The sequence below is a fragment of the Trichinella spiralis genome (genome assembly GCF_000181795.1).
Source record: "Trichinella spiralis strain ISS 195 chromosome Unknown Scfld1557, whole genome shotgun sequence".
In the NCBI taxonomy this organism is placed as follows: Eukaryota; Metazoa; Nematoda; class Enoplea; order Trichinellida; family Trichinellidae; genus Trichinella; species Trichinella spiralis.
This window is the reverse complement of record NW_003528496.1, coordinates 302,287-325,698: the sequence shown is the minus strand read 5'-3', so window position 1 is coordinate 325,698 and position 23,412 is coordinate 302,287. Positions and strand designations below refer to the sequence as shown.

The following is a 23,412-nucleotide window of genomic DNA, read 5'->3' as shown; positions in this document are numbered from 1 at the left end:
AAATGCTAAGCGCAAGAATTAGCATGAAACTTCTTTTACAAAATAACAGATCTTAATAAATTCATTTTCAAACCATGCTTACATCATATCAATATATTCCAAATTCAAAAATATTTCAAATTATTTTAAACCTTGAGTACTGCAACGATAACTGATATTTAAAATGAAAAATTGTTTATAAAAATTTAATTTTTTACCACAAAAAATTAACAATAAACTTACAACAGAATAACCGTAGACATCCAAAGTTCGATTCACCGAATCGTGGTTGATTCGACCACCGCCAACACATTTCACCTGCATGCCTTTACCTATAATTTCTGGACTAACTTCTTGCAATATGTCATCTATAAAGTAGTAATGATTACATTCAAAATTATAACAAAAAATGACAAGCAATTCACTGAGAAAAAGTTAAAAATTCATAAGCTCCATAGAACAGAATATATATTTACCGTGATATTCACATTTGCTGAAACCGCGAACAATAAATTTTTCACTACTGTTTGATTTCACCAGCAATAATATGTACTTGAATGTTCCTTCATCTATCACAACATCTTCTATACTATTTAGACTCATGGATTATAAATTTTCATTTGAGTATTCGATCAGTTGAAACTTGATTTTAATAATGTAGGGATGATTGTCGGAAGGAGTGTAAGCTCAGAAGTATTTTTTTCAAAAACAAATGTTGTAGAGTGATAAACAAAAATTTCTTTAAAAAATCTACTTCAGAAACAGCAAACACTAAACCATACAGTAAGATGGTATAACAATAATAATAATCATGTTCATTCAAACAAATTTTAATATAAAACATAGAACAAAACAAATATAATAAAATACAAATTAGTGAATATATGTAAATAATTTAAATGAATAAAGTGCATGCATTTATCGATACTTTTATTTTCAAAATTACTGTAAATCCTTACCGTGAAGGATTAATAGGATATCAATAATAATGATGTACTTAATACAGAAACACAGAATGTACAGTGATGTACGTAATACAATAACAGTGATGTTTTTTACTCTTTTGTTAGTATCTTTTTAAAAGAGAAATTCAGTAATTTTATGCAACTGTTTTGCTTTAAATAATGCAATTTAAATCTGTACAAATCTAAATAAGAAGATTATTGCAATTTATCAGACCAATACTCAGAAAAGATTTTTATTCAGAATGCCTTTTTTTATTTATCATTAAATTTTTAGAAAATGACATTACCCAATGCATACTATTAAACTTACTTTTCTTTTACTGTGAAGTTGTAAAAAATTATGCATAGTCAGTTTTTAAAAAAAGCAGATTATTTTCGCAATAATATTATTTACAGAATAATTTATTATTTAAAATCTTCATATAAATGTAAATTGTTTTTTTTCTATTTTTATTTGATATAGAAGATGATCAATGCGGAATTGGTTGAACCACACATAAAATCATTTAATTACTTTGCCGAACAAGGCATTACTCAGGCAGTTGAAGTAAGTTAAGGCATGTTTTGTTATTAATTTAAAAAAAACTGTATTTTTTGAAACGGAATTTTGAAATATGTGAAATAATAATTTCAAAAGCACTGGTAGCTTTCAAAATCATTCTGTTATTAATAAATGTGCTGAATGACTACTTCTTACATTTAGGATATTTTTCCAGTCGTCTCAGAAATATCAGAAATAAATAAAGTTATTGAAATATCAATAGCGGTAGATGAATGCAGTTATTTTTATTTTTGATAATTCTGCTTCTTTGTAGAACCCGTTTATAGGATTTCCTGCTATTTCTAAAGATGGTGGCGATGCGAATGCGTTAAAATTGTGGCCATCGGAGGTTATTGTTTTCTGGTATTTTATTAACCTTTATTTAACAAAAAGTGATAGTTTAGTGCCGTGTTTCCTGTCGATCATATAGTGCAAAATTATTAGCTACGCTGACGATAAAAATTAATAACCAAGTTGTTGATTCTGCCCGACGAAATTTGGGCGATATTCCAATAATGTTGATGGTGCGTGATTTACTTTTATGTCATTTTTAAAAACAACTGAAGTATAACTATTTTAATGTATTAAAAAAATATTAATTTTCCCCTATTAAAGAAATTTTTATTGATGGTATTATTATTATTGTTTTAGTCTAATCGATGTCATTTGACGAAACTCAGTCCAAATCAGTTGATGAAAGAAAAAGAGGAAATGAATGTAATAATGATATTTACAAAATTTTTGTTAAATATTTTTTATTTTCAGGAAATGGGTGGTTATTTCATTGTAAATGGGCAAGAAAAAGTTGTCCGAATGCTGATTGCACAACGTAGAAATTACGTAGGAAGCGTTTTTTATTCATTAAATTTTTATTTATTTTTAATGGAGTTGTACTTTGTTAGCCTTTGGCTCTTGTTAGGCCGAAATGGAAGCAACGTGGCCAGTATTATACCCAATATGGCATATCATTGCGATGTGTTCGAGATAATCATACTGTCAGCAATCATATCATCCATTATTTGTCCAATCGGCGCATGTTGTTACGTTTAAACATAAAACATGAACAATTTTATGTTCCTCTTTTGATAATTTTAAAGGTTTTAGTGCCAAAAGTTAAACATGAATTAAATTTTGTTTCTTTTCAGGCAACCTACGACTGCCCAGATCAGTTTCTTTACACTGAATTGATGCGTAGTTTTAACGAGGATGAATTTTGGAAAGGGTAAATAATAATGTTGTTTAGCCTTCAGTTATTTAATATTATCTTTAAAATTTTATTATTTAGTTGTGTAGTGAATATGTTGATGGATTTGAAATCAGAAAATTTGAATTCAAAAGCTGATGCTTTATCTTACTTGGGACGGCTGTTTCGTGCAGCTTTGCCTGTTATTACATCAACAACGAACATGGAAGCTGGACAGATATTAATTGATCGATATCTTTGTGTTCATCTTAATACTGATAGGGAGAAATTTGATTTCTTAATGTTTGTATTATTGTTAATTTTTTTGTTCATTTCCAATTTATTTTTTTTACTTTCAAATTTTAGTTATTCAGCCCAGAAGTTATGCTCTTTGGCTAAAGAAGAAATTGTGCCTGAATCTCCAGACAGTATTGCAAATCAGGAAGTTTTACTTCCAGGAATGATATTATTGCTGATATTGAAAGTTAGTATTGATATTTATTTTATGATCAATTCACCTTTCATTTTTGGTAAAGAAAGATTTTTGCACATTTTAAAACATATCTAATTAATTACTTTTTTTATATTCTGGCGCACGGTTTATTTTTATTTGTTTTGAAGATTTCTTGCGATAAAAATTTGCATTATATTTTTTGAGGAAAGACTGGAAATAATGTTAACCAGAATGTGCAGATATATTGTTGACAGCATTATTTGTGATAGTTCGCATCAATTTCAAGCTAGTAAGTTGTTTTTATCGTAGTCTTTCTTAGTATTGAAATGTTTGATCATTTATTAATAATTAAGCAAATTCATTATTGCCTTGAGGCATTATAGTTTTAAAATATGTTTTATGCGTTATTTTATAGGGCATATTACGACGGCAGTGAAATTCACCAGTCTTGTTACTCGAGCATTGGAATACTTCCTTCGCACAGGAAACTTGCCTAGTAATGTTCACCACGCATTTTCACAGGTATTTTAAAATTACCTTATGAAAGTATATTTTCATTCAATAAATATTTTCATCTATTTATGAAAAAGGGACTGTTTTTAATGGAAGCAGTTTTTTATAGCAATCAGGGTTTTGTATAATTGCGGAAAGATTAAATCATCTTCGATTTGTTGGTCATTTTCGAGGTATTCATCGTGGAGCTTTTTTCAGTGAGGTTCGATCAACTGATGTACGCAAATTGTCAACTGAAGCTTGGGGTTCGGAAAACTCTTTATTTCAATAAAAATTATTTTAAAAATTCTACAAAATAGCTATTCAGGTTTCATCTGTCCCGTGCACACTCCAGATGGCTCACCTTGTGGTCTTCTAAATCATTTAGCCGCTTCTTGTCGGGTAACTGCAACACAGGGAAGTCGAGATTTAGTTATCCATGCTATTAGCAAGTTTGGTCTGTTGAGTTTGACAGCGTCAGCTATGTTGAATTTAGATTCAGCAACTGGTATGATATTTTATTATTTGTTTCAAAATATTTCAAAGTTTATTGAAGTTTTAGATCAATATTATTATCGAGTTATTGTCGATGGAAGTGTGATTGGTGTTATTGGTGAAGAAAATGTTCAGCAGGCGATTCAAATTTTGAGAAAAGAGAAATCAAGCGGAGTTTTCTTATCCATTTTTACAGAAATTTGTTTCTTTTCTCGGAAAACATTTAGCATGCATTATCCAGGCCTTTTTATTTTTACTGAATTTGGCCGATTTATGCGACCAGTTAATAATCTCTCTATTGAACCACCGTCAAATCGAGAATACATTGGAACAATGGAACAACTGTTTCTAGGAATATGCATTGGTCCAGAAGATTTCGAGGAAGGAGTGAGGAAGCAGTGAAATAGGAATGCTTAAGTTAAAATAATAATAATAATATGATTATTATTAGGTTACAACACATCAAGAAATAGACCCAGCGAACATTCTCAGTTTCAACGCAAAAATGATTCCATTTCCGGATCATAATCAAAGTCCAAGGAATGTTTATCAGTGTCAAGTATGAAAATGAAATAAAAGGCAGAGTAATTTTTGATTTTTGACTTCAGATGGCGAAGCAAACGATGGGTACTCCTGTGCATTCTTTGGTGCATCGTACTGACAATAAAATGTATTGCTTGAGAACGCCACAATCTCCTCTTGTGAAAACTGAATCATATGACGCGTATGCAATTGATAATTACCCTTTGGGTACAAACGCTATTGTGGCTGTGATTTCTTATACGGTTTGTGTTTGTTTTTGATTTTTTAATATTTTATCTTAATTAGAGAAACTTTCCATTCAGGGCTATGATATGGAAGATGCTATGATTATCAATAAAGCATCTGTTGAACGTGGTTTTGCGCATGCTTGCATCTACAAAACTGAAGTTCGATTTGCAGGTTTCTAATTGGAGTCAATTTAAACTTCTTCCTTTAGCGTATAAATTTGAATGATCGGTTGTACGATGGGAGAAATGTATTTTTTCGTCGTGATCCTGCTGATGCCACATTGTCCGCTTTTGTTGATGAAGATGGACTACCTCAAGTTGGCAAACTCTATAGTAAAAACGATCCTTTAGTTTGGTGTGTATTTTGCTTATATATTTTTTATTTGTCTTTATATTTTTAAACTGAATTATTTTCTCAGTATACTGGACAAAGAAACTGGATCTTATATGGTGAAAAGATATCACAGTTCAGAAGATGCATACGTCGACAATATAAAAATTATTGGCAGTGCAAATGGTGCAGAACTGTTGAAGCATATTTGCGTTACGTTTCGTGTTATTGTAAGATTTTTGGAGATTATCATGTATTTTTTAATTTCAGTTATGTTTATTAAGTTAAATAATTTTCTTTGCTTGCGTCTGTTTTCTTACAGCGCAATCCATTCGTTGGTGACAAATTTGCTAGTCGACATGGTCAAAAAGGTATCAATTCTTTTCTATGGCCTGCAGAAAACATGCCATTTACGGAGTCAGGAATGGTTCCTGATATTATATTTAATCCACATGGTTTTCCATCTCGTATGACAGTTGGTTAGATGATTGTTTTATTTTTATTCATTTTTGATTTATTGCTTTTTGTTTACTTTTCCTTAAGGAATGATGATTGAAAGCATGGCTGGGAAGTCAGCAGCTTTGCATGGGATAAAGCATGACGCTACGCCGTTTAAATTCAGTGATGAACACCCAGCGATTGAATATTTTGGCCAGTTATTGACTAAAGGTAACATTGACTTTAAAAATTGTTTAATTAAACAGTTGACTTTACTGATTGAAGCTGGCTACAACTATTATGGAAACGAACGCATGTACAGTGGTATTGATGGTCGCATGCTTGAAGTAGATATCTTCTTTGGTGTTGTTTACTATCAGCGACTGAGACACATGGTTTCTGACAAATTTCAAGTAATTTTTACAATACATTTATATGATTATATAAATGCATACTATTATATGATTATTGATGTTGCTTGTATTGTAGGTTAGAGCTACAGGTGCGGTGGATTTGCTTACAAAACAACCAGTGCAAGGCCGTAAACGAGGGGGTGGTATTCGTTTTGGTGAAATGGAGCGTGATTCATTGATTAGCCATGGAACAGCATTTTTACTTCATGACAGGCTTTTCGACAATTCTGACAAAGATTATGTGAGTTTAAAAACATTATATTTCTTTATCAGTGTACGTGAGGAGATATTTACCATATCAGAAAATTCATTTTCATAACCATTTTTACGTGCTTCTAACAGGCATGTTTGTGCACCGGTTGTGGAAGACTGATTTCGACAAATTTCAAAAATTTTTGGAACAATGGAACACACCAAGCTCCCAATGCAGTAGTGAGTGTGACGTCAAGAATGATTTGTGTAATATGCAAAACCAGTGATAATATAGAATTTGTTCAGTTTCCTTACGTATTGAAATATCTGATAGCTGAACTTTCTAGTGTTAACGTTACTATGCATTTTCATCTGAAATAATGAACAGTAAAAGTGCTTCAAAATAAAATAAAATTTACATAGCTGCAAAATGAAATTGCTAAGCTTATAAAATTTGTCCCCAATGTGAAAAAATGCGAATGCAGTTTTTCGTACGTAAAAGCGATTAAAGAAATGCTACCCGTAATCAATGAAATGCTAATTATTTGTGGATTAAGGTCGATCTCCAGAACGCCACTTTGTTTAATAACTCTTGAACGATAGATCCGTATGTGTTGATGTCTTTGCCCGTATATAAATAATAGACTACAGGCACCAGTACTACCCTTCACCAGTTTGAACGAGCTAACTGTTAATCACAAGGAACACATTCTTAACATACAGCACATACTTTGCAACATCCCCAATATTTCCTCTGCTTACTGGTGCGTACCACTGTCTTATTGGTTGCTTGAAGCAAACTCAATGTAATTCTCGTATAATAAATATTTTCATTATTAATGTAACGTCATTAGTATTAAAGTTGCGTAATCCTAAATGGAATTTGAACCAATGAAATGAAAAAATATTACAGCTAATGACGACTGAAATCCATAGATGGTTTTCCTTTTCCAATTGCTCAAGCCGTTTTTGCTTTTCAGCATAAACGCTGTATACCCGTGTTAAGTCACGAACGGTAGCCATTCCTGATATCACTTGCTGAATTAGGGTGCCCATAATACCACCCTGTTCTGATACAGTCTGGATTATGGAGCAGTTCATAAAACCCGACATGCCTTTTACCCGCTTTTTTATTGAGCGATTATGCCAATCTTCTAAGAGATCATTTGTTCTAATGTCTACCTTATGCACATTCCAAAGGGAAATGCGAGTCATTTATTAGCTTTATTTCAATATTTTAATAATCGAAGCTAATCAGCCTGTCGTGTTTATTTTATGTAACGGATTCTCCGTCATAGTAGGCGGCTCAGCATCCACCTTATTTTTCTCGTTTGGGCAGGCACCGTCTGCGTTGACCTTACGGCCGCCCATTTTCCTTGAGGAAGACATCTAGCCTGATTGAGTCACAAAACAAACACCAGACAATCGTTTCGAACGTTTACTACACCGAGCAATTAGCAACCGACACAACAAATCACAACTACACTGATCCAGAACAACAACCGCCCACGCACAACCACACGCCCACGTAACGTGTCTACCGTACTCCGCCTTGGATCTTCAAGTCTAAAATATACTACGGTAGCCGAGTGCAACAGCGACGTGGTTCGTGATCAGCTCCGCTTTTCCTCCTCTTCTTCCGTTGACTCGGGAATAGAGCAGATGTCATCAGTTGGCCGGGCTGTTACATTACTCCCCCCTTTGTTGTGAGCACGTCCCGTGCTCACCCCTGCGTCATGTATGAAATCTTGGAGCCAGGCTGGTCGCCGCGTCTCTCTCCTCTCCCGTTGTCTCCCTTGGGCTCCTTCTCCTTGACTAGTGCCGTGGTACGGCTCCAGTCGGTCGAAATGTACCACCAACCGTTCCCTTCCACCTCCCATCTTCTTCACCCGCTACGTGTTCTAATCCAGCTTCCTCTGGACTTGGTACGGACCGTCCCAGTACGCCCAAAGTTTGGTCTTTGTGGGGAGTTGCATCCACACCTGATCACCAGGCTCGTAGACAGGTCCGTAGGCTTTCCGATCTTTCCAAGCCTTTTGGCGTCGTTGTTCCCGGCCGGCTTTCTTTCGGACCACCTCGTACACCCGCTCCAAATCTCTGCGCAGGTGCTGCACGTACTCCCCTGCGGACCTCACTTGTGCATCCGTCGGCACTCCGTACATCTGGTCCACTGGCAGCCGGAGCTTTCTGCTGAACACAACGCGACTGGGAGTGGCTCCGGTTGTACAGTGCACACTGGTCCGGTAAGACAGCAGTATCTGCTCGAGGTAGACATCCCAGTCTTCTGGATGGTCGATGAATGCTTTCGCTAACATGTCCAGCAGCGTGCGGTTCATCCGCTCTACCAAGCCGTCTAACTGCGGGTGGTAAGCAGTGGCGCGGTTGCTTCCACGTCCTCCCGCTGCTGGGGCAAGTAGTAACGCTGGCGTACTTTCGCCAGGGTTTTTGCCACGCCTAAATGGCCTCCCGTTGATTGATTGTGGATGGCCGTCAGAATTTCCGTGGTGTTCCGCCTCGGGATGACCGGCAACAACCTGGATTCTCCTGTGTCGGGGATCTCCCACGTGCGACATACAATCCCTTCCTGCAGTACTATCCTGCCGCGCTGGCTCCATAGGCTCTTCATCCAGAGACTGCCCTCTGGAGCCGGTTGTGATCATTTCTCCTTCTGGATCCACTCCCGGACCTGCATGAGCTCCGCGTCTTTCCTGTGCCAGCGTCCAACGGGGCTGACTGACTCTAACGCCATACCCGCACTTGGATATCCGAGGAGGAATCACCGGACCCGCACTCCCTGCAAGCACGACGGGACAGCGCATCCGCGTTCTGGTGTTTCTTCCCGGGACGATGGACCACCTCAAAGTCGAACTCGGCCAGTTTTTCCAGCCAGAGGGCAACCTGTCCCTCAGGCTCCCGAAAGTTCCGCAACCACTTCAGGGAGTTGTGATCCGCCCAGGCTGTGAACTTCCTACCATACAAGTATGGCCGGAAGTGGTGAGTAGCCCAGACTAGGGCCAGCATCTCCCTCCGCGTCGCGCAGTAATTCCGCTCCGCCATCAATCATTGCTACATCATGTAAACTTCAAAAATCATAGATGGTAGCACATAAAATGTTTGAAAACGATCTCATCTCAGCAGCAACTGTCTACGAAAGTTTCATTTCATTTCCCCAATCAGCTTCTGCTTAAGTGCTTTCCTGACAATAAAACTGTATCATATTTTCATGACCCTTATATGAAATGCACGGAAGCTTGTTAAGTAGACATTGCTGCGTCGACACAAGGTCATTCGATTGGCAGTAGCTAGTTTTGAAACTGCCTTGAAACAGATACTCTGGTTCAGAACCCTCAGGGAGGGGGTGCGTCTGTTGGGATCTTCTCTTTATCAGCTGCATCTGATTGCGCTGCTGATCTTTCATTTCTTGATGGTGCTGTCTGCGGGACTCGTCTGCGATTCAGACGACGGTGGGAGTTCTCTGAGGCAAGCAGAGGATGCTGACCTCATCGATTAGAAGTTTGCTGACAGCTCCTTCTATGGTGTCCTTTTTGCCAACACCCAAAACACAGGCCATGTTCCCGGACACTCTGTCATCGTTCTGCCACGGAGGTTGACGAATCGCGGACAACTCTCAACTGGATGGAGTCCACAGCACTCCGCACAGTTTCTGACCAGATCCACTTGGATGTTTGCCGTCATGAGCTGCTCTCCCTTCTCAGACTTCCGTTGTGGTTTTCGAGCAGTCATTTTCCTAGACGAGCGTTTGATTCGAGTCTGGTCCAACAGAAAGAGAGGAACGCCGCTCAGGTAATTTGCTCATTTGTCAAGTTTTGCGCGAATGATCTCCAAGCTTCCAAGGTGTCTGGCGGCAGCTTTCTCTTGATTATCAAGAGAAGAGCGTGGAAGCCGCTCACGTTTACGTCCACTTCATTCCCCAGAGCTCTCAATTCCAGAAAGTGGCGGTTCAAGTCATCATGGAGCCTCGTCAGATCGACTGCTCCGTTTTCTGAGCACTCCTTTAAGCTGACTACCTTTACCCGTGGCTCTCCACTACTTCAGGCACTCGATGTAATCGATTGTGGAACGTCCGAACGACCTCAGGGTAATTTTCCGCGCAGACCGTTATTCCTTCAATGGCCTTCAACACGGCGCCGGATAGACATGACCACAAATGAAGAATCTTGGTGATGACAACAAGGTCCTCCTGTCGATCAACGCTCACTTCGAATTGATCCCAGAACAACTTAAACTGCAGGATGTCACCGTCGAACTTCGGCAGTGGCACATGCTGCAGCTTCCCCAGCTGCGACTGTGGCACCAACTTTTCGATCAACGCAGGTTTCACGGCTGGCTCTTTCAAGAAAGTGTTGATACTGATGCGTGTCGTGCGTGTTCACCCGCGCCATTCCTGGAGTGCAGTCTCCAGAGCCTCTCCATCTGGGAGTACGTCTTCTAGTGCTACCTGAGCTCAGTGCGCTTCCGTTTACTGCGCATCCAATACACGCAGGGCATTCTTGATGGCTACCTCTGAGGAGTCTGTCTCGAGCTGATCCAGGACTTGCAGAATGGTCTCCCGCATACGCTGCTGTTCACTCTGTTGACGCCTCTTAATTGTTTTGATTTTCATTTCGTGAAACAGGATTCACAGTTCTCAGATTGCGGCAGTCCCGACTCGTGGCACCAAAAATATGTTCAATTCAACTGTACGTGGCAGTTGAGTTTCACTAACAGAGTCCTGGCTCTTCTCAGGCTTAGGAGCGCTAGCGACAATTCAGGAACAACAGCACACGGAAACTAAGATATATTCAGAAAAATCACACAAAACAGTTACACGCCAACACCACACACACAAGATCAGGTTTTCGCTCGCGTTCTCTCTCACCTTCGCACGTGCTCATTACGTCACCACCACTGCCAATCGACAGTTACGGTAGCAGATGTGGATGGTCAGGCTCAAACAAAAAGAGTTCTCATCAGTTTTTTTTAGTTCATTATTATGGTAACTAAGTGAAGTTTAATCAAATGAGATAAGCAGTATATCAACAAATAAAGCAAAATAATTTTTTATTTTTCAACGTTCAACAACAACAATATCAACAGTAAATAACAGAGAATAGGATTAATAATGAGCAACAGTAAATAACAGATGACAACAACAATAAGTAAAATAAGCAAATATGAATGATCAATAATAGCAAATACAAACATTGAAAAATGAAAAAAAAACAACAAATAAAATATAATACAAAACCACCACCTTGAAGGCGGCATTAAATCAGCTCTGGCAAGAGGCACATTAAGGCTCCTCGATACTACTCCAGCGCACGCCTGTCGCTGGTGCTTTAATTTTTTATATATTTTATTTTATATTTTAATTCAATTTGTATTATAATTTATAAGCTCTGCCTTCATACACCAGGGGCATACTATCGCACCAATTTGTCACAAGACGTAGCTCACATACATCAGCCATGATGAGAAAGCCAAACAGAACGCAAACAGAAAACTTTCTTCTAGCCCAACAAGGGTCTAGTACTCATTTCCACGCAGACTCCGCCTACTTTTTGCAGCAAAATTTCATTGGTTGCTGCTCTGACGCGTGCCTGTAAATTTCATTTGTTGTCACTTTTTTGCATTTTATTTGTCAAATATTATTTCATTATATTTGTCAAATTTTATTTCATTTTATTTGTTAAATTTTATTTCATTTTATTTGTTAAATTTTATTTCATTTGATTTGTCAATTTTTATTTCATTCTATTTGTCAAATTTTATTTCATTTTATTTGTCAAATTTCATTTCATTCTATTTGTCAAATTTAATTTCTAACCTTTTGACTGTTTTATAATAATTCTGCTGTTCTCAGACTGAGGAATGTAAGAGAATGAAATTACTATAAAAAAATAAAAAAAACAAAACAAAACAATACAATACAATACACCAGCGGTGTTTCCAAGCACCGAATACCACCGGGACAGAAACCGCTTCGCGCGCGCTCAGGGCCTCCCCTTCGTGCCTATCGTCATAAATTATCGATAAGTTAGTCCTTTGTCGTCCTGATCACTGATGTCTAACTTATCCCAAACCTCTTTGGATATGGTTGAAATAGCAGCCTCTGAATCGAGCAAAAAATTGACTGGAGAATCCCGGTATCTTACCCTGTATAATCGGCGTGTCGCCAATGACCACGTGGGTCACTAATCCTAATGGATCATCTGCCTTACATGAGCTTCATTCCAGAAGTCTCAACGGCTGAGGACGTTCGCGTGTGGTCCGGTATCCCAACGGCGGCATACTGTATTCCTCCAGATTCTCTAATATGGCTTCAATCGTGGCTGGGTGCTTTCGCTGATATATATATCTTCGGTCAGGGAGGGCTAAATCGCACTTTCTTCACAACTGTCCTCTGTCAGAGTCTGTTGACAGTTTCTTCACAGTTGGTATCAGGAACAATTATCACCTCGATTGGGTAGACGATCGTCCAGTCAGAAGATGAGCCAATACAGGGCTGCGGTCAGTTCCTCTATGCGTCGGTCATAGGAATAGTTATTTCTGAAGTCCGTGCTGCAGGATGCTTCCTCGATTAAAACGTCTTTCAACGCGATTCCCTGAGCTCTGTCCATAGTTGTCATCTCTTTTTCCAGCAGGGCCATCAGTACTGCCTGATAGTTAGTTCTTTCCTGAAAGCAATTAGCGATTTGCAGTTCCGTCATTCAGATCTTCTCTCCTGCTTCTTAAACTTTGATAGCAGAAGCGTCGACTGGTTCTTTAGGACAGAACTGCGTGAAGTGACATCTCTGATTTCAGAGGGATGCACATCTTCTTCAGGTGTGCTTTCAGTACATTATAGTCGTTCACATCGTCTCCCAACATGGCAGTATGTCGTTCTAGGACAGGCCCTCATTTGTAATTTGTCGTCCTTTGCTTCCAGCGGTTTTCTATTAAATTCAGGGCACACTTATGTAGATGAGCAGGTTAGGCATTATGTGTCAACAATGATACGTAATATGTAAGACAACTGTTTATGGAAGAGTAAATATAGTACAGAAAACTACAAAAAAGTAAGAACGAGGCAAACAACGACAGTGACAACCAAGTCACTGAGAGAGAAGATTAGCAAACTGGCTACCAGAGGTCCATAAACCAATACTCGTTACGTCACCACCAGCTACTACTGATCTTCAGGTATTAGTAAGTATACGGTAGTGCTTATCCAATGTTATCGTCATCTGAAATTACAAATATACACTAATAAAATGATACAAGTCATCAGCGAATTACTGATGAACCACCGTACATCCTATCTGCAAACAGCCAATTGTTGTGGAATTTTAGCAGATGAGTTCAGAACACTGAGTAAATAGTACAGCTATTCGACTGAGTTTTTCTGACAAGCGATTGTCTGTGAACACAAAACGAGTGCGATTGGTTAGCCACAATCCAGTTCTACAGTCTGAAATATATGCAGCTCACTTGCTTGAAAGCGACGGGAATTTTGTTGCCAACAAAAATGTTCGCTTAAAAAGCAGACTAAACAGTGTTAAGTGTTCCTTGGAAAGAAAGCTTATTATTTTAATTATATCCTTTGTTTAATTTTAATTTTTTTATTCATTTATAAATTGAATGCAGTTGTTTACAGTACTTTATCTCGATCTTGAAGATCAGGAAGATGTGCATGTACGTGTACTTATGTGCAGCATTATGTAGCTGGTTTTTCCTACGATGTGTATTATTTAGGTTTTGTACTGTTACGGTTATACTGGCATGCAATGAATACATATTTCACGAATGCTAATACCACAGAAATCTCGTGGGCTAAGCGAACAAAAAATGTTACCAAAGAAAAGTTGTGTAAGCGTATAAAGCTTTCATCTGTGATTTTTTTGTGTTTTTGAAGAGCACTCCATATGTCAAAGGTTTCTGAAATGTTCAACTATTGTGTAAGTTGTTTTCTTATTTTCAGCAGTTTATTATTGTTATTTGTCTTGTTGTTGTTGTTTTGAATAGCTTTACTAGTGAGTTTCTTTACTTTGTGGCTGTGGCCAACTTGTTTAAAACTTTTATGGATTCTTTTCTATAATATAAATGTAAAATAGTTTAACATAATTTTAATGTGATTTGATTTTTTGTAAATGGGCTGTAAAAATTTCAATTTTTTTTGTTAAATGTTTTTCTTTTTTCATTTCACGACAGTAAATTCCTGGAAAATGAAAATGATTAAACTGTTTTTTAGATTGATTTCACTAATTTACGGAAGCCATGAAAATTCAAACAAGAATGGAAATGCAGGCGAAGCCAAAATCGGGGCTTTCATGAGTCATCTTCGCTGGCCGGTTCTCTTTCTATGGATAAATGAGATCTATTTTGTATGAACACTGATGAAGAATAATCCTCAAGCTACCGCTATACCGAAATACCGCAAGTTACCGAAATTAAACATAACGAAGCTTATGTAAAGTTTTCGCTATGGTGCCAGGATGCAGGAAACGAAGCTGTGGGGTTCGATTCGGTCAATGTGTGCCGAGCTTCTAAACATTTAATAAACGTCTCTCAGTCAATCAGAGATCAATGAAAGTAGCTGAAACCAACGACCTATCAGAATGAAAATAATTTGACTTTTAGCCTGAATACAGACAGATTTCGCCAAACTCGATGGCGAACAGTTTTGTCGTTTACATTCTGGTCATCTGAGACGCAGCGTACACAACGGCGGCAATTTGCACGATGCACGAAATTGCGTTTCTGCGATTCAGCCTTGCAAAGAAGACGACTCGTTTGCAGAAAGTTGTAGAAGCGTTGTTGAATTTTGAGGAAGGATATCCGTTTGATGGTGATCAGGTGTGCGTATCTCGGACCCCCCGACGGCCAGACCTTTCTTACATCAACCCACAGATAGAAGATTCTCATCCATTTCCGCTAATTGTGAGTGAATTCGCAAGCGAGCATCGGAACAATGTATATCCAAGTCCGCCTGCATAAACAAGATGGAGATATCAGTTAGTTCCTGTAATGAAAGCTGCAAGAAAGCTTTCTCTGTTCTTCTGTGCTTTTTTCGCGTGCTTTTCGATAACGCTAATAATTCATCGTTAACCTTCCTATATTGAGAGATGGCGAGTGCGAGCGTTGAATTGTTGGCTAATGCATACCGCAAGACGTTTTCCATGCTCATAGTACTCCACAGGATATTCAAAGCCACAACAATGATAAAATTAATTCATCAAAAAGGACAAAATGCCCAGTTTCGCACATAATTCTACGGATGTCGAGAAAGCTGAATTGCTTACAAACGGAGATATCGTACACAGATCTACTGCTATCAGTATAATGCTCTAAGGGCATATGTGAATGTTGAATGAATTTGTATTTGAATCATTTTTGTTCTGGTTCATTTCAGCGGTTCTATGACTATACATGCAGGTATACTGTTCTCTTTTCAAATTGTGAACAATACATAAACTAAGTTTGCGCATGAGAAGAAGTGCTATCTAAGCGATTGATGATTTTGCAGCATAATTTCAATCGACATTTGTATTTGTAATGTTTGTCAAACTGTAATAAAAAGAGATTAATAATTTTCTTTTTGCACCTGCTTTTCTTTATTTTGTTTCTACAGTTAATTTGTAATTTATTATAGTATGTTCGGTTATTTTGAATTTTTAAAAGCAAGCTAATCATGGAATTAAATATTGATTCTAATGATCCGTTGTGATATTTTTGATTGTATTTTCAAAAAACAATTATATGTAATATTGTCAAACGATATTTAAAAAGTATGAAAATTAAAATATTTGAATGACGCAATGTTATTATTAGTTCATTTTTTGGAGTAATTTATAAAATAATAAGTCATCTTGAAAATATGAAGAAGAATAAAAATGAACGCGAATGTCACGGCATGATCTTTAGTGCAACCTTGAAATTTCTCTTCTTGTATGCAAGTGTTGTCTGTCTTTATTTAATTTCTTTTTTTTAAAAGTCAAAGATCGACGAACTCTGACACTAAATAAACTTGTCAATAGCATTTTTTCTATCCTTTGTTAACACTGGTTAAAATTGTGTTGAAAAAAGTTCAAGCACAACTTTTTATAATACAGTATGCCATATTGCTTGGTGCTTATAAAGACTTTTGAAGTTTTTGGAAATTTCTTTCTGTGAAGAAAATAAATCCTAGCTACGCTAAATTGAACTGCCGTGCGTGTGGGTGTGTCTAAGCTTCAAAATTCATCCGATGGAGAAATATAGCAAACGTCGCCTTCGCAATAGTAATTCAACGAGAAAATTGAAACTTGTACGCAGATTCAGGGAAGATTGCATTTATGAAAAATTTTTCATGCTGAAAGAAGAACATGCACTTTTACGTTTCCAACTGCAAATGCTACAACACGTGAGTGAAATATATATGCTGTTGTAAAAACATTTTTTAAAAATAAATTTAACTATTATTTTAAATATGAAATTTTCAGGAAGTTCAGCATTTAAAAAGTTTGATTCTCACCAGGCATAAAACGACCTGTTCCACTGAAAATGATTAATATTTCTTTTCAATCACACTGCTCTTACTGTTCAAGCATATTTTCAAACTTCGTCAACTTTCTTTTCTGTTGTCAACTGAAACAGTCAGCATAAATAATAGCGTTCAGTTGAATTCATTTTAAACTTTTAAATTCAATGCAATTTTCATTCATATTTTGTTTTTAATTATCTAATGTACAAGTACAAATCAAATAAAGCTTCAATTTCAAATAAAATTACTTTAATTCGAGCCTTACATTCAAAAATATAAATGTTTAAACAACAGTTTGTTTAAAACGTTGCTAATAATAAAACACAAATTTGTCAAAGTTTAGAAAAAATAAATTATATGTTCAAACTGGTTATCCTATATAATGTTAATGGCGTATAAATAATTCTGTTTTACAAACAACATACATATTACATTGCATGTAAAATTGGAAATCTCTTCTTCGAAGAGCTTCTTGAGTACAGTTTTCTACTTTCATCAAAATACTGATTAGGATGTGTTATAAATTCACCAAGACCCCCTTCTGGAAGCTTATGCATGCAGTCGAAAAATATTGAACAGGCTTTGTTGTAATGATTGTTGGATGCATAATTGACTATCTAAAATCAATCAACACCTTGATACAAGTAATTACTGGGGATGATCCAAAAAATTTGTTACATTTTTAATGTCATCTTTATGAATTCCACAATTTTTCAAAAGTTGCTGCAAATGTTCCGCATCACAGTGCTTGAATGGACACCCTAAAAACAAAATGATGAATGGAATAAATTGTCGAATTTATAAAAACTGCTACCATGGAAGTCGCCAATTCCAGGCGGATTGTTCATAATTATCTTCAAGCACGAATAAGCTACATAATCAGCACGTTTGCCCTCTTCGCCATAATTATGACGAATCGAATACGCATACTGACGTTGAAACTAAATACAACGACTTGATCAATTCATCTGAACACCAACATCATTTTATCGTTACCTTTTCTGCATCTATTTTCGGCCTAAAATGATATTCCCAAAATTTCAATGATTCGTTCAAAGATAAACCAATTTTTTTCAAAAAAAGACCCAATTGCATCCGACCACCATGTCGTAAATGATGAGCACTTTTCAACTCATCATATAAGCGACGCATGCACAACGAAAAAGAAGTCACAGAAAGCTACATAAAATGCAAATATCACAATCTGAGAAAATGCATTTATTTGAATTTAAATTGAACATACTGAAAAGCTACTAAAACAAATTGCAAATACTTTGTTAAAATAAATGCCAATTTAAACTATGAAGTTTGAAAATTATAAAAGTTCAACTGAACAAGCCATAAAAATACATGCTTAGCAATTATGTATAAACTTTACTACTACTCACTGGTTCAACCATTTCCATCGTAACATATCGTGAATCAGCAGAGCTCACGTATTCTTGGGTAGGACAACGTGCATCGCCAAATACGCGCAAATCTGCCAAACGAGAATCCGCATAAAGTAAATGGAATCTTTTTGCAATAATCTTAAAACGTAAATTATTAAATAAATAAGAATTAAAAAAATAATAACAATAATTCACTGAAAGCTTTCTGGATTGAACAGAGCGAAATCTCAAAGTCAAATTTGGGAAGTTTTTCCAGCCAGCGGGCAACCTGTCCCACAGGCTCCCGAAAGTTCCGCAACCACTTCAGGGAGCTGTAATCCGTCCGGGCTGTGAACTTCCTACCATACAGGTATGGCCGAAGTGGTGAGTAGCCCAGACTTGGGCCAGCATCTCCCTCTGCGTCGCGCAGTAACTCCGCTCCAACCGTCAGAGCGAGCGGCAGGCGTACGCGACCACCCCCGGTGGGCCCTGCTCTCCTTGCTGCGACAACACTACTCTGATGGCGTTTTCGCTGGCATCCACATCCACTAGGAGAGTGCGGTCGAAGTCTGGGTGGCACTAGAATCAGGGGACTCACCAGCGCATCCTTCAGGCGGGCGAACGCTTCTTCCTCCTTCAGACCCCATCGCCACTTCTCACCTTTCTTTGTCAGGGCGTGCAACCGATTTGCCACGCCGGCGAAATTCCGGACAAACTGCCTGTAATAGGATGCTAGTCCCAGGAACTGCCGGACTTCTCTCACGCACTGAGGCGTGGGCCACTCCTGGACCGCCGCCGTCTTCTCTGGATCGGTACCAACCCCATGCTGCGTCACAATGTGGCCCAGATAGTGTACGCTCTGCCGCATCAGTTGGCACTTTTCCGACTTGATCTTCAGTCCCACGGACTGCAGGCGGGACAACACCCCTTCCAAGCGTTACAGATGCTCCTCCTCTGTCTTCCTGAAGACGATAATGTCGTCGAGATAGACGAGGCATGTTTTCCACGTTAGTCCCCTCAGCGCTTTCTCCATCAAACGCTGAAACGTCGCCGGGGTGTTGCAGAGTCCGGACTGGAATTGGAAGAGTCCCAGGGGTGTGAAAAACGCCGTCTTCTCCCGGTGTCTTTCAGCGACTTCGACTTGCCAGTAGCCAGACGCCAAGTCGAGCGTGATGAACCACTTGGCCCCTGCCAAAGCATCCAGCGTATCGTTTATTCGCGGGATGGGTTGGGCATCGACGCGCGTCACGGCGTTCAGTCTGCGATAGCCAACGCAGAACCGCGGGGAACCGTCCTTCTCCGAACCAGCACTACTGGTGAACTCCAGGGGCTTGAGACTAGTTCGATTACCCCCGCGTGCAGCATTTCCCGGATTAACCGGTCCAACACCTCCCGCTGGGCTTGAGGAAGGTGGCGGGGTGGCAGCTTCACCGGCAGGGCCCCCCCGGTCTCGATGCGGTGCTTTACAAGGCTCGTTCGTCCAAGGTCGGCATCGCCACGCAAAATGGCCTTCCCGCATTTCCAGAGTATGCTGCGTAGGGCCCTCTTGCTCTTCGCCGAACACTCCGCTCCATCCACCAGGGCACGTGTCCAATCCTCCGGCCCGTCGGTGCCGGCCCCGGCGTCAGGTGCCACACTCCGTGGCTTGGCCACAACCGCGCAGCCGATGCTGGCCTGCCGGCACGGGATGGGTCGTGCTCGATCCTCACCTTCGAACCGTCCGTCATGGTTATTTCCCGAGTTAGCCAGTCAACTGTCCGAACGAACGAGTCGAAGGAGTTCGTTCCCAGGACGCTCAGAACCGCCAGATTTCTCACCACCATCACCGGCACACGTCCCCTCCAACGGCCCAGTTGCAACGGCACCACCCCCACTCCGCTAATGCACATTCATCGACCATCTGCAAGCAGCATCGTCCCCGTCTCCCTCTCCAAGGGCTCTCCGCCGGAGGTGATCTGTCAAAGAGACTCAGGTATCACGGAGACCACGGCCCCGGTGTCTAACAGTAAGGAGACCCTCGTCCCACTCAGCTTACCGTTTACACATGGCGCTTCGCCTGCTTGCAGTCCTGCCATAGACAACACCCTGAGATTCCCAGGTTTGCCGCTCTGTGTGCCTATTGGCGGTCCTTGGGGTAGGCGTATTTCGTGTGGGCAGTCGCGTTAGAGGTGGCCCAAGCCACCGCAATTGAAACAACCGTCTCTTCTCGCGGCGGGTCGTACGGTCGTCAACTCCTCTTTTTTCCAGCTTCAGGGAAATCTTATTCACCTCACATATCAGGTCGTCCATATGCTGGGTCGCTTCGGTTTTCTCCGGCTTTGGATTACCGATGTGCGTCTGTTGCCTCTGATGGAAATCTTCTTCAGCCCGCATGACTTTACTGACCAGTCTCCGAGCTTTGGTAAGGTTTGCTGGTTCCTGCAGCCGGATCCTGCACCTGCATTCAACCTCTTCTACCTCCTGGGCGTATTGCTCGATGGTTTGACCCCCGCGTTGATGCAGGGCGTGGAACCGCTCGATCAGCTGCCCTGTCGACTACTGTGTGCCTTACGCGCCCAGCAATCGCTTCTTGAACTCCTCGAAGGAGTTCTCTCTTGTTTGTCCTGCCGGGTAGAGCTCGCGGCGGACTATGTCGCTAAGTAGGTAGCGAGCGACCATGCCGTGGTCAGGAAGCGGAACCCTGCTGATGCAGAGAGAGTCTTCCAGCCTCTCCAGCCATTTGACGGAATCCATCACTAGACGAAAAGCCGGGGGGCGATAGTAGTCACCTTGTTACGCCGATGACATCATTTCCCGGACAGGCCTCCATTGTAACAAGCCTCTCCCTCGAGCAGGCTCGTCCGCTTCTTCCACCGTATTATTGGCGCGTCCGTCGTTATTTGGCGACGGGCCGGTATTGACAGGCGCGTTTCCCTTCCTTTCTGCCTCACGCTTTCCTGATGGCATTGCGACAATCAAACAACAAGCAATGAGTATATTCTTTATTAACAATCAAAAGCAAGGACCGACAACGATGTAATACCAAAAGCTTCTCTGGCAACTCGCCTGTTAGAAATTAGAACTCATTTGCACATGTAGATACTATAAATAACTTGTTTATGGTCCAGATATGAGGAAATTATCACAAAGCTGCTCGATAACGCTATGGACCAGAAATCAATTGATGTTTATACTGAAGAAAGAGAAACGGTATGTGCCGACATAACAGAGATGAAAATCAAAGGGGAAAACAAAGAACGTGAACTTGAGGCTCAAGAACGTAAGTCTACAGGATCTATGCCAATCTCTCAAGCCGGAAGCTCAAATGTCCGACTTCCAAAAATGGAAATAAAGAAATTCAATGGTGAGTACCATGATTGGCAACGGTTTCACGATGAATTTGAGACAACGATCAATTCCAATTCAAATTTGTTACCGATTGAGAAATTTGGTGACCCTCAACTCCTTATTGAAGAACACTTGAAGAGCCTACAAAACTTAACGGTAATAACGAATTAGTGGGATTCGAAACGGCTGGAAAAATTTGTGAACGATATGGAGATTAATATACGTGGTCTGGAAACGTTAAACACTCCACCTGTTGTGTATCAAGCCGTGTTGATGCCATTAATACTATTTCGACTGCCGAGAGAAATTTCTGTGGAATGGAAACGTCAAAATCCAAACCGACAGAAAGATATGTATGAATTGCTGTCATTTCTGAAGACAGAATTAAAAAGTCGAGAAGTATCAACGTTTCCAAGAAGAGAAAGAAAATTTGTCTCCCCATTTCCATCAAACAGGAAGACTGTTCCACGAGGACAGTATACTACAGCCGCATTACAAGCTACGGTAAGAAGAGCTTGCTTTATTTGTGAGGAGGATCATGCCATAGAAAACTGTCCCAAGTTCATTAGCATGAGTCCCAAAGAAAGAATTACGAACGTGAAGAAGCTGAGATTATGCTTCTTGTGCCTTAAGAAGGGCCATTTAGTAACAACTTGTAAAGCAAAGCTAAGGTGTCGAGTGAAAGAGTGTTCTAAACGTCACCACCCGTTGATTCATCTGAACCAAGAGAAACGTTCGGTCATAGAAAACCAAACTGATACCATAGACAACAATAGAGTTCATGTCACTCATGCTATGGTTGGTAATGGAGGCACATTGCTTCAATCAGCCCGGGCTAGACTATATAATGAAGACGGAAATTCTATGATTGTCAACTGTTTATTCGATAGCGGTTCACAACGTTCTTTTGTGAAGAAGAGCGTTGCAGAAGCTTTAAGCTTAAAAGGACCTTTCGAAACAGTGAACATAGAATCTTTCGGAAACATTAATAGTGAATGTTTACGAGTACGCCGGGTAAAATTTTGGTTGACATCGGTGAGAGACAAGTCTCACAAGAAACAAATGGTGGAAGCATTGTGTTTAAAGAAAATCACTGACCGTCCGAACGTTCGTTTAGATATCAAACAATATAGCCACTTCACGTCTCTGCAACTGGCAGAAGATTTTAATGATTTATCTTCCACCTTTGACATACTTATTGGCCTGGACTACAATTACGACTTTATTAATCAAGCTATAATCAAAGGTCAAGAGGGAGAACCGATGGCAATATATTCTACGTTGGGATGGATCATTTGTGGTCCGACTCCAGGAAAAGTTCCCATGAAGAGCATCAAGATGTTGTTTGCAAAAACAGAAGATCATCTTGATGATATTTTGAAAAATTTTTGGGATTTGGAAGCCATCGGAATAAAAGACGAAGAAAAAGAAATTGATTCAAAAGCCTTACAACTGTTTGAGAAAACAGTACGATTTGACGGGGAAAGATACGAAGTACAGCTTCCCTGGTCAAATAAAGAATCGGAATTGCCAAACAATTATAAACAGGCTTTCGATCGATTAATTCAAACGGAACGGAGCTTGTGTAGAAACCCTACCAAGGCTCAGTTATATAAGAATGGAATGAAAGAATACCTAGAAAACGGATTTGTCGAAGAAGTAAATGACGTACAAGGACGACCTGGAAGAACGTGGTATCTACCACATCATACCGTCCTAAGAGAAGACAATCCAGCACGAAAATGCCGGATAGTGTTTGATGGATCCGCGCAATTTCGTAATGGACTCCCTCCATAGACAGTTAGATCCAGGACCTTCCGCTTCAAAAGGATTCTGGTCCAAATAATATTTACGTTTTCGGCAGATTTCGTGGTAGGACTGCAGGCAGAACTATCAAAGAATGTTCTTGCTGATGGGCTACTGAAAGGATCGAGATGTACTCGATTTTTATGGAAGAGAGT

The 23,412-nt window shown here is 39.5% G+C and overlaps 13 protein-coding genes across 13 annotated transcripts; 8 read left to right on the top strand and 5 right to left on the bottom strand.

The window, feature by feature from the left end:
• Positions 1–970: 970 nt before the first annotated feature.
• Tsp_04542 (DNA-directed RNA polymerase I subunit RPA2) lies at positions 971–7,063 on the top strand. Its single transcript, XM_003369068.1, has 27 exons — positions 971–1,010; positions 1,219–1,274; positions 1,408–1,491; positions 1,760–1,834; positions 1,890–2,009; positions 2,137–2,202; positions 2,251–2,334; positions 2,374–2,529; positions 2,631–2,707; positions 2,771–2,971; positions 3,035–3,152; positions 3,327–3,411; positions 3,538–3,644; positions 3,745–3,880; positions 3,943–4,122; positions 4,177–4,496; positions 4,561–4,668; positions 4,718–4,894; positions 4,940–5,038; positions 5,089–5,229; positions 5,299–5,463; positions 5,533–5,689; positions 5,754–5,879; positions 5,934–6,061; positions 6,138–6,302; positions 6,404–6,607; positions 6,905–7,063. Exons 1-27 carry the CDS (start codon positions 971–973, stop codon positions 7,061–7,063), a joined length of 3,534 nt encoding a protein of 1,177 aa, XP_003369116.1.
• Positions 7,064–7,507: 444 nt separating this feature from the next.
• Positions 7,508–8,133, bottom strand: Tsp_04541 (conserved hypothetical protein). The gene is made up of 4 exons (XM_003369067.1): positions 7,981–8,133; positions 7,834–7,934; positions 7,670–7,811; positions 7,508–7,642 (listed from the first exon to the last, which is right to left on the bottom strand). The coding sequence occupies exons 1-4, from the start codon at positions 8,131–8,133 to the stop codon at positions 7,508–7,510; spliced, it is 531 nt and encodes a 176-aa protein (XP_003369115.1).
• An 810-nt stretch (positions 8,134–8,943) lies between these two features.
• Positions 8,944–9,265, top strand: Tsp_04540 (putative protein with NUDIX domain protein). Its single transcript, XM_003369066.1, is given in 2 exon segments — positions 8,944–9,129; positions 9,140–9,265. 2 exon segments carry the CDS (start codon positions 8,944–8,946, stop codon positions 9,263–9,265), a joined length of 312 nt encoding a protein of 103 aa, XP_003369114.1.
• Positions 9,266–10,283: 1,018 nt separating this feature from the next.
• Tsp_04539 (conserved hypothetical protein) lies at positions 10,284–10,656 on the bottom strand. Its single transcript, XM_003369065.1, has 2 exons — positions 10,522–10,656; positions 10,284–10,493 (listed from the first exon to the last, which is right to left on the bottom strand). Exons 1-2 carry the CDS (start codon positions 10,654–10,656, stop codon positions 10,284–10,286), a joined length of 345 nt encoding a protein of 114 aa, XP_003369113.1.
• Positions 10,657–12,316: 1,660 nt separating this feature from the next.
• On the top strand, positions 12,317–12,723 carry Tsp_04538 (hypothetical protein). Its single transcript, XM_003369064.1, has 2 exons — positions 12,317–12,443; positions 12,491–12,723. The coding sequence occupies exons 1-2, from the start codon at positions 12,317–12,319 to the stop codon at positions 12,721–12,723; spliced, it is 360 nt and encodes a 119-aa protein (XP_003369112.1).
• Positions 12,724–13,506: 783 nt separating this feature from the next.
• Positions 13,507–14,622, top strand: Tsp_04537 (hypothetical protein). Its single transcript, XM_003369063.1, has 5 exons — positions 13,507–13,606; positions 13,890–13,931; positions 13,988–14,107; positions 14,148–14,166; positions 14,484–14,622. The coding sequence occupies exons 1-5, from the start codon at positions 13,507–13,509 to the stop codon at positions 14,620–14,622; spliced, it is 420 nt and encodes a 139-aa protein (XP_003369111.1).
• Positions 14,623–14,716: 94 nt separating this feature from the next.
• Tsp_04536 (conserved hypothetical protein) lies at positions 14,717–15,229 on the top strand. The gene is made up of 3 exons (XM_003369062.1): positions 14,717–14,759; positions 14,884–14,912; positions 15,032–15,229. Exons 1-3 carry the CDS (start codon positions 14,717–14,719, stop codon positions 15,227–15,229), a joined length of 270 nt encoding a protein of 89 aa, XP_003369110.1.
• Positions 15,230–16,725: 1,496 nt separating this feature from the next.
• On the bottom strand, positions 16,726–18,771 carry Tsp_04535 (DNA primase large subunit). Its single transcript, XM_003369061.1, is given in 8 exon segments — positions 16,726–16,768; positions 17,187–17,371; positions 17,433–17,515; positions 17,563–17,695; positions 17,751–17,933; positions 18,128–18,283; positions 18,414–18,703; positions 18,723–18,771. 8 exon segments carry the CDS (start codon positions 18,769–18,771, stop codon positions 16,726–16,728), a joined length of 1,122 nt encoding a protein of 373 aa, XP_003369109.1.
• Positions 18,772–18,780: 9 nt separating this feature from the next.
• Positions 18,781–19,122, bottom strand: Tsp_04534 (conserved hypothetical protein). The gene has a single exon (XM_003369060.1). It carries the CDS (start codon positions 19,120–19,122, stop codon positions 18,781–18,783), a length of 342 nt encoding a protein of 113 aa, XP_003369108.1.
• A 455-nt stretch (positions 19,123–19,577) lies between these two features.
• Tsp_04533 (conserved hypothetical protein) lies at positions 19,578–20,006 on the top strand. Its single transcript, XM_003369059.1, has one exon. The coding sequence runs from the start codon at positions 19,578–19,580 to the stop codon at positions 20,004–20,006; it is 429 nt and encodes a 142-aa protein (XP_003369107.1).
• Positions 20,007–20,155: 149 nt separating this feature from the next.
• Tsp_04532 (hypothetical protein) lies at positions 20,156–20,497 on the bottom strand. The gene has a single exon (XM_003369058.1). It carries the CDS (start codon positions 20,495–20,497, stop codon positions 20,156–20,158), a length of 342 nt encoding a protein of 113 aa, XP_003369106.1.
• Positions 20,498–21,268: 771 nt separating this feature from the next.
• Tsp_04531 (conserved hypothetical protein) lies at positions 21,269–21,622 on the top strand. The gene is given in 2 exon segments (XM_003369057.1): positions 21,269–21,383; positions 21,396–21,622. 2 exon segments carry the CDS (start codon positions 21,269–21,271, stop codon positions 21,620–21,622), a joined length of 342 nt encoding a protein of 113 aa, XP_003369105.1.
• A 36-nt stretch (positions 21,623–21,658) lies between these two features.
• Positions 21,659–23,248, top strand: Tsp_04530 (Tas retrotransposon peptidase A16 family protein). The gene has a single exon (XM_003369056.1). It carries the CDS (start codon positions 21,659–21,661, stop codon positions 23,246–23,248), a length of 1,590 nt encoding a protein of 529 aa, XP_003369104.1.
• The last annotated feature ends 164 nt before the right edge of the window (positions 23,249–23,412 follow it).